Source organism: Eimeria mitis, genomic scaffold (assembly GCF_000499745.2).
Source record: "Eimeria mitis Houghton genomic scaffold, Emh_scaff127, whole genome shotgun sequence".
Lineage (NCBI taxonomy): Eukaryota > Apicomplexa > Conoidasida > Eucoccidiorida > Eimeriidae > Eimeria > Eimeria mitis.
The window spans coordinates 17,015-25,065 of NW_013568522.1; the positions used below are offsets into that span (position 1 = coordinate 17,015).

The 8,051-nt window shown below is 50.5% G+C and overlaps 2 protein-coding genes across 2 annotated transcripts in view; one reads left to right on the forward strand and one right to left on the reverse strand.

The window, feature by feature from the left end:
• Window positions 1-39: 39 nt before the first annotated feature.
• On the reverse strand, window positions 40-5,651 carry EMH_0090130 (DEAD/DEAH box helicase, putative; the record flags this gene model as incomplete). Its single annotated transcript, XM_013494748.1, has 12 exons — window positions 40-144; window positions 322-477; window positions 679-727; window positions 866-1,017; window positions 1,506-1,573; window positions 2,203-2,333; window positions 3,230-3,568; window positions 3,813-4,098; window positions 4,200-4,425; window positions 4,640-4,702; window positions 4,833-4,883; window positions 5,046-5,651. 12 exons carry the CDS (start codon window positions 5,649-5,651, stop codon window positions 40-42), a joined length of 2,232 nt encoding a protein of 743 aa, XP_013350202.1.
• A 1,507-nt stretch (window positions 5,652-7,158) lies between these two features.
• Window positions 7,159-8,051, forward strand: part of EMH_0090240 (uncharacterized protein) — a gene marked incomplete at both ends in the record, with an annotated part of 1,989 nt that continues 1,096 nt past the window's right edge. The window contains one exon of the mRNA XM_013494749.1: window positions 7,159-8,049. Within this exon, the coding sequence (XP_013350203.1) occupies window positions 7,159-8,049 (891 nt within the window). The remainder of the gene's footprint in view (window positions 8,050-8,051) is intronic.

Genomic DNA, 8,051 nt, shown 5'->3' on the forward strand with positions numbered 1-8,051 from the left:
GTGTACGTACACCTGAATTGCTATGCCTGACTCGAGGGCTCACCAGTCTTCTGCCTGTTGCGTTGTTGTCCATTCACTTTCTTTTTTTAGTTGCAGCGTGGTGTCTCCTCTCCGCCAGGTAAGGAGAGAGGTGCTCGGCATCTCCTGCACCCAAACCCTAAACCCCAAACCCTAAACCCTAAACCCTAAACCCTAAACCCTAGACTCAAGCCCCTTGATTTAAAGCTGGCGTCATAACAAGAAACAAAAAAATATAAACAAATTCATCATCATTATCTCCACAGCTGAAAAAGATAATAAAGGGTTTTAGTTAGGGTTTACCTTCAGCCCAGCTGCAACAGCAAGGGCCCGCGCCAGCACCTCCTGCTGCTGCACTCCTTCCTTCTCCGCCCGTTGCAGCAAATCCTCAGCAGCAGGTAAAAAGACAGGTAGTACAGAGCGACGCACATCGTCGAGCTGCCGGGTAGTGCATGCAGACTGAACAACACACCCAAACCCCAAACCCTTAACCCTAAACCCTAAACCCTAAACCCTAAATAATAAAACCGAAGGACAGCGTCATAGGGTTAGTCAGAGGCTCAAGGGCTGCACTATACTGCATTTGTAAAACAATGAACGCTACGGAGCTGTGGTTTTTGAATTAGGGTTTAGGGTTTAGGGTTTAGGGTTTGTGCCTACAGTAGCCGCCAGGACCTCGTTTGCGCTCGGCAGTTCTCTGTATTCAAATCTGCGAAACACAAAACCCCAACCAAACCCTAATCCGTAAACCCTAAACCCTAATCCATAAACCCTAAACCCTAATCCATAAACCCTAAACCCTAACCTGTAAACCCTAAACCCTCAAGGTATTGAGTGTTGCGCGTACCGAATACCGCAGTTGGCTTCTAGGGCTCTAACATCTTTTCTTTCTTCAGGCGAGTGCAGCAGCAGAGACAACCCCTGCCTCCCTGCTCTTCCTGTGCGGCCGCTGCGGTGTATAAACACGTCGCTATCGTGCGCTACACCACAGTGAACCACCTGGCAGCAGCAGCAGCAGCAGCAGCAGCAACAGCAACAGCAGCAGCAGCAACAGCAGATAGAGAGAGGCGGAAGCTGAAGACTAAGAAGAGATGAATAGCAGGGGCAAACAAACGAGAAAGAAAGACAGAAAAGAAACAAATGAAATAAAGAGATATAATAAAGAAAAGAAAAGAAAGAAAAGAAATAAAAGAAATAAAACAAAGAAAAGAAGAAAAAAGGAAAAAAAAGAAGAAAAGGGATGGAAAGAAGAAGATAGAAGGCCAGCGGCAACAGACAGATAAGTACAGGCCGAAACACAAAACAAAGAAGGAGAGAAAATAATATAAATATGAGAGAAAGCTGATGAAATAAACACATAAAAAAAACCAAAAAAAAAAGAAGAAAACGACAAAATAAGAGACACAGAAGATAAACAAGAAGAAAGAAGAAAAAAAAAGGAAAAAGAAAAAGAAAAAAAAAAAAAAACAAAAAAAGAACAAACTCACCAGGCCTACGTTGCCGAGGTCTACACCCCTTGCTGCAACATCCGTGCAAATCAGCGTTTTGTATCGGCCTGAAGAAAACAGCTCAACCCTAAACCCTAAACCCTAAACCCTAAACCCTAAATCCTGAACCCTAAACCCTAAACCCTAAACCCTAAGTATAAAGATCTTAACAAAGGAACAAATGAAAAAGAAACAAGCAAGTACACAAACACAAAGAGAAACAAAAACAGACAGACAAACAAAAACAACAACAGTAGCGTTTGCAGAATGCGTGGCTGTCCGTGGGGGGAGGATGCGTAAAGTTAAGCAGCTAGCTAGCTAGCTAACTAGCTAGCTAACTAGCTAGTTAGCTCACTATCTATCTGGCTAGCTAGCTAATTCGCTAGGTAGCTCGTTAGCCAACGCGAGCTAGAGCAAGGTAGCTAGCTAGTTCCAGCAGGTGTCCATCTAGCTGGCTAGCAAGCAAGCAAGCAAGCTAGCTAGCTAGCTGTTTAGCTAGCTAGCTAGCTAGCTAGGCAGCTGTTTCGGTAGCTAGCTAGCTAGCTAGTGAAGAGGGTTTAAGAGAGGAACTGACCCTTTTTGAATGCATGCATAATAGCTTCTCTGGTTTGCTGCTCGACCCCGCCATGTAGAACAGCAGCAGAGAAGTTGGTTGCTGCTGAGTCATGAGCGAGAGCATCAGCCTGATGTTTTGTACCTACAAATATTATTGCTTGTTTGTTTGCATCTGTGAAACAAGAAACAACACCATGAAGCAAAGCGCACAAAGAAGAGCCCACGCAGCCCGCGGGAACCTCCATGCGCACGTGCCGCACGGTCGATGCTGTTCTGAAACACAAAAAAAAAAAAAAACAGAAATCATAAAAATTATTTTATTTTTTTCATTAAATATATTTTATTTTTATTGTTTTACCAAAATTCATCATTTATTTTCATGGATTCACCAAAAACAATCAAAATATTTCAGCTTTCTGATTCAAATGCAAAATATGTTTCAGACGATTCAGAGGAAATTAAAGAAAAAATTCAACTTCTTGAATACAAATATATAAAGCATATATTTATATATTAAATATAAATAAAAAATATTTTTATATATTCAATATAAAATAAAAAAATACTCCGACATGTTCAATGAAACAATATTTCGATATACTCAATAGAAACAAAAGTAATAACTTGACATATACAATATAGAGATAAAAACATATGAACTTTATATAAATATAAGTATAAATATCCAATAAAAATGAAAAAAACAATTTAGTATATAAACAGAAATAAAAGGAATGCTCAGATATATTCAACCGAAACCAAAAGGAAAACGTTTCAACTCATGAAGAAAGCCGTCATATTTTTTCTTTTTAAGAAGAAATACACAATTCAAATTATCTATTTAATAACAATATGAATAAATAAAAATAAAAAAGAAAAAATGCCTCCACTTTTGAACAGAGAAAATATATAATTCAACTCATGGGGAAGCAATACAATACTGTGAATTCTCTTCAGCCCAGTGCCTTAACCCTAAACCCTAAACCCTAAACCCTAAACCCTAAAGCTATCAAAGCAAACACCAAATTCACACTGGGAGATCTGCACCCCGCCGGCAATGCTGCCTCCTAAACCCTAAACCCTACATACTAACGCTAAACCCTAAACCCCAAATCCTAGGCCCCAAACCATAAACCCTAAACCCTAAACCCTAAACCCTAAACCCTAACCTGACGGTTCGGTTGAGCATCGCGTCGACAGTTTGTGGATTTTTGAGAAATTTTTCGGCTACTTTGCGGACCCAGTTGGGTTGTGTGGCGGAGAAGAGGAGGAGTTGTTGCTGCTGCTGCTGCTGCTGCTGCTGCTGTTGCTGCAGTTGCGGTGTACGTACACCGGAAACAGGGGAAAGCTGGGGTGTATCCGCAGCTGCTGCTGACGCCTCAGTATCGCTTGCAGCTGCAGCGCGAGAAGATAAAACAGAAGAAAGAATCAAATCAACTGCCTCAGCAAACCCAAACCGCAACATCTCGTCCGCCTCGTCCAGCACCACGTGCTGCACTCCGCTTAAACTGCAGCAACAACAACAACAGCAGCAGCAGCAGCAACAGGAGTAGCAGCAGCAGTAGCAGCAGCAGCAGCAGCAGCAGCAGAGGCATATAAGGGGTTGAAGGAGAAATGTGTATTGGATGTTCGGCAAGGCCTCCCAGCAGCAACAGTAGCGGTGCAAGCAGCACCAGAGCAGCAGCAGCAAAGCAGCAGCAACGAAGCAGCAGCAGCAGCAAAGCAGCAGCAGCAGCAGCAACTGTAACGCACTCAAGTGCTGCAGGCCCCTCGCGGTCTACAGAGGGCTCCAAACCCGCCAAGTCAATCAGCCGGCCCGGGGTAGCAACAACAGCATCTAGACCCCTCCGCCGCTGCTGCAGCTGCTGCTGCTGCTGCTGCTGCTGCTGTTGCTGCTGCTGCTGCTGCGATCCAGTGAGGAGTCGTAGCTGCCTCAGCTGCTGCTGCAGCGGTACCCCTCCATACACACAAAGAGAAGTGAAACCCAGGGGGCCCCCGAGGGCCTCCAACTCGCTGTGCACCTGCCGAGCCAGCTCCCCTGCAACACAAACCCCAAACCCTAAACCCTAAACCCTAAACCCTAAACCCCATACCCCTCAAAGGAAGGGCTAGACAGCCGCACGAAGCGTCTTTACTGACTTGTTGGGGCGAGGATCAGAAGCCGGGGTTTTGCTGCAGCTCTTGCTGCATGCCTATCTGCTGCTGCTGCTGCTGCTGCTGCTGCTGCTGCTGCTGCTGCTGCTGCTGCTGGCTGCTGCAGCAGACGCGACAGCAGCGGGACGAGAAAGGCGAAGGTCTTTCCGCTGCCTGTCTCTGATCGCCCCAGCAAATCTAAACCCTCAAATATTGGCTTGAAGGATGTCGCCTGAAACCAACAAACCCTAAACCCTAAACCCTAAACCCTAAACCTAAACCCAGAAAACCCTAAACCCTAAACCGCCACGCGCAAACCACCCATTTCTAGTCTTTGGCCTGCTGCAGCCAAAGGAGAGGATGCAGCCGGCAGCATCACCAACCCCGCTAGGGTTTAGGGTTTAGGGTTTAGACAGCTAGGGTTTAGGGTTTAGGGTTTAGGGTACCTGGATGTTTGTCATGTTCGTAATTCCTCTCTTTTCGAGGGCCGCCGCTATCTCGGGCAGTATCTGCAGCAACACAAACCCTAAACCCTAAACCCTAAACCCCAAACCCTAAACCCCAAACCCTAAACCCTAAAGCGCAAACCCCAAACCCTAAACCCTAAACCCTAAACCCTGAATTGCCGCCTCTTTATACCTCTGGGATGTCTGTGAATTTCGTGCTGGAGATTTCTGTGTGGGCCGTAGACTGCAGACACAACAAACCCTAAACCCTAAACCCTAAACCCTATACAGTGTTCACATCCAAACGCAGACTTCAATTCACTTCTTTTCAGGCACAGACCTCTGCTCTATCCTGAGGGTTTATCTCTACCAGTTTAGGGTTTAGGGTTTAGGGTTTAGGGTTTACTTGGGGTGTAGTTTGCAGCTCAGGGAAGAGGGGTTTAACGCGGCCTTCTCCCCCTTCCCTCGGCAGCAACAAATCATCAGAAGGGAGGGCCCCTAGGGGGCCCCCTGGGGGCCCCCCCTGGGGGCCCCCCAACCCCTTTTGTAATACACTTGCAGCTGCCTCGGGCCCCCCCTTTACCCTCCTTCTAGGGGCCCCCAGGACCCTGGGGGCCCCCAAGCCAGCCCTGGGGGCCCCTCCAGAGGTTAGGGGGGCCCTCGGGGGCCCCTTGCCCTGCAGGAGTTGCTGTCGTTCTTCAGGCCAGTGAAACGCCAAGGCCCTGGAGGGGGGCCCCCCGGGGGCCCCCCCGGGGGCCCCCGAGGGGTAGAGGGGCCCCCAAGATGCTGCAGGCCCCTCCCCAGACTTAATAGAGATAGCAGAAGCAAACGAAAAAGAGAGAAATGCAGCAGCAGCAACAAACAGCAACAAACAACAGTATGCCTTCACTCCTTTCCAGGGGCCCCCCAGGGGGCCCCTCCACCCGCAGGATACCCTGGCAGGTGATGGAGAAGACAGGGGGCCCCCAGGGGCCCCCATAGTGCCCTTTGGGGGCCCCCTTTTACTATTCATGTTTCGGGGGGCCCCAACGAAATCGAGAGAGAGAGAATGAGGGCTGCGGTGTACATGGGGGTGGTGGAGGCCCTATAAGAAGAAATATAAATAAATAAAGAAAAGAAAAAGAGAAAAAATAATATAAATAAATATAAATATAGAAAAGTATAAAAGAAAAAGAAAAGAGGGGGGCCCCCTCACGCCCAGGGAGGCCCCTAGGCTTCAGTCCCCCTAACCAAGGCAAATAAACAAAACGAGACAAAAAAACAAAAAATAATATAAATTAAATAATTTAAAACAACAAAATAATATAAATAAAACAATGAAACAAATCGAGACAACCGAAAACCCACCAATGCTCACAAAGGGCCCCCATAAGGTCATTCCCGCTGGGGGCCCCCCCGGGGGGGCCCCCCCGGGGGGCCCCCCCGGNGGGGGCCCCCCCGGGGGGCCCCCCCGGGGGGCCCCCCAGAAGGGCCCCTCAGAGGGGCCCCATAGGGTACTATTATTATTCCATATTATATTTTATATTTTTATTTTCCTGGTGGTTTATATAAAGAAATGTAATTGACGTCGCTCTGCAGCAGCAGCCCCCCCCCTCTGCCTCTATCTGGGGTTGTTAGCTGCGAAGGGGGCCCCTGGTGGGGGCCCCCTTTGAGGCCCTTGCAGGAGAAGCAGCAGCAGCAGCAACTGCTGCTGCTGCTGATGCTGCTTCTCCTGCTGCAGCAGATAGACTTGCTGCTGCTGCTGCTGCTGCTGCTGCTTGTCGGAGTGCTCTACGTGCAGGAGTTTGAAAGTGACCCTAAACCCTAAACCCTAAACCCTAAACCCTAAACCCTTTCAGCTGCTGGCATTTTGCATGCATGTACTAGAGGGGTCCCCCCAGCCACCCAGGAACGGGGCGGGTTCCCCAGGTATGATTGTGTGTTTATCAGGGTTTACAGTTTTTAGGGTTTAGGGTTTAGGGTTTAGGGTTTATAGTTTTCTGGGGTGTATATACACCACCTGCACGCAGATGGGGCCCCTCTGCCGCCTCAACGCCTTCACAAGGAGACCTCCCTTCGGCTCCCTGCGGACCCTCAAGGGGGCCCCCCGTACCCTCTTCGAGAAGGGGGGCCCCCAAGGGGGCCCACCTGGGGGCCCCCCAGGGGGCCCCCCAGTGGAGGGGCCCCCAGGGGAGGGGCCCCGAGGGGAGGGGCCCCTAAGAGGGCCCTCTCCACCGCTTGTCGCGATCAATACCGTACCCTTCTGGCGGGGGCCTTGTCGCTCGGGGGGGGCCCCCCGCAGATGTTTTGGGGGGCCCCCTGGGTCGTCAGGGGGGCCCCCTGGGTCTGCAGGGGGCACCCTTGATTGTATTAGTTTGCCTCTGTGCGGAGGGTACTGCCGTTTCTGTGTTGGGGGCCCCTCGAGGGTGTGGGGCCTCCTGCTGCTGTCTCTGCTGGGTAAGATAACAAAGCAGCAGCAAACGAAGAAAGGGGGGCCCCCCCAAGCAGATGTTAAAGGAAGAGGGGCCCCCCACACAGGCATGACCCCCAGGGACCTGCAGCAGCAGCAACAGCAGCAGCAACAGCAACAGCAGCAGCAGCAGCAGCAGCAGCAGCAGCAAAAAGAAATATGTGCTGCGGGGCTTTTAAGGTGCCTGCAGCTCTCCCTGCCGCTGCTGCCGCTGGGGGCCCTCCTCAGACTAGCGTGGATCCTCCCTGCCCTCGACAGCTGCAGCAGCAGCAGCAGCAGCAGCAGCAGCAACAGCAGCAGTAGTAGTAACAGTAGCAGCAGCGACAGCAGCAGATGCTTCTGCTGCACCTTGCAGCATCGAACGCAGCGGGGCGTTTTCCCTGGGCCGCTCCTGCTGCTCCCTCCACAGCAGCAGCAGCAGCAGCAGCAGCAGCAAAAGCAGCAACAGCAGCAGCAAAAGCAGCAGCAGCAGCAAGAAAGCTGGCGAGAAGAAAAGCGGTATTTAACGTGGGGGTTGCTGCAGCAGCTGTCTACGCGTTTGCTGATGAGGACTCCTGGAGCAGCAGCAGCAGCAGCAGCAGCAACAACACCTCCACCCGCTGCAGCAGCAGCAGCAGCAGCAGGAGCAGCAGCAGCAGCAGCAGCAGCAACTGTGAGCCCTGAAGAACTGGCAAAGGCGGCAGGAGGTCTGAGCCGGTTGCTGCCCCGCAGTAAACGTCTTGCTGAGGTTCCCGCTGCTGCTGCTGTTGCTGCTGCTGCTCCTGCTGCTGCTGCTCCTGTTGCTGCTGCTGCCGATCCTGCTGCTGCTGCTGCTTTAGTGAGGGCTCTTGTGTCTCGTCTGACGGTACTTGCAGCAGCAGCAACAGCACCAGCAGTACCAGCAACAGCAGCAACAGCAGCAGCACCAACAGCAGCAGCACCAACAGCAGCAACAACAACAGCAGCAGCAGCAACAGCAGCAAC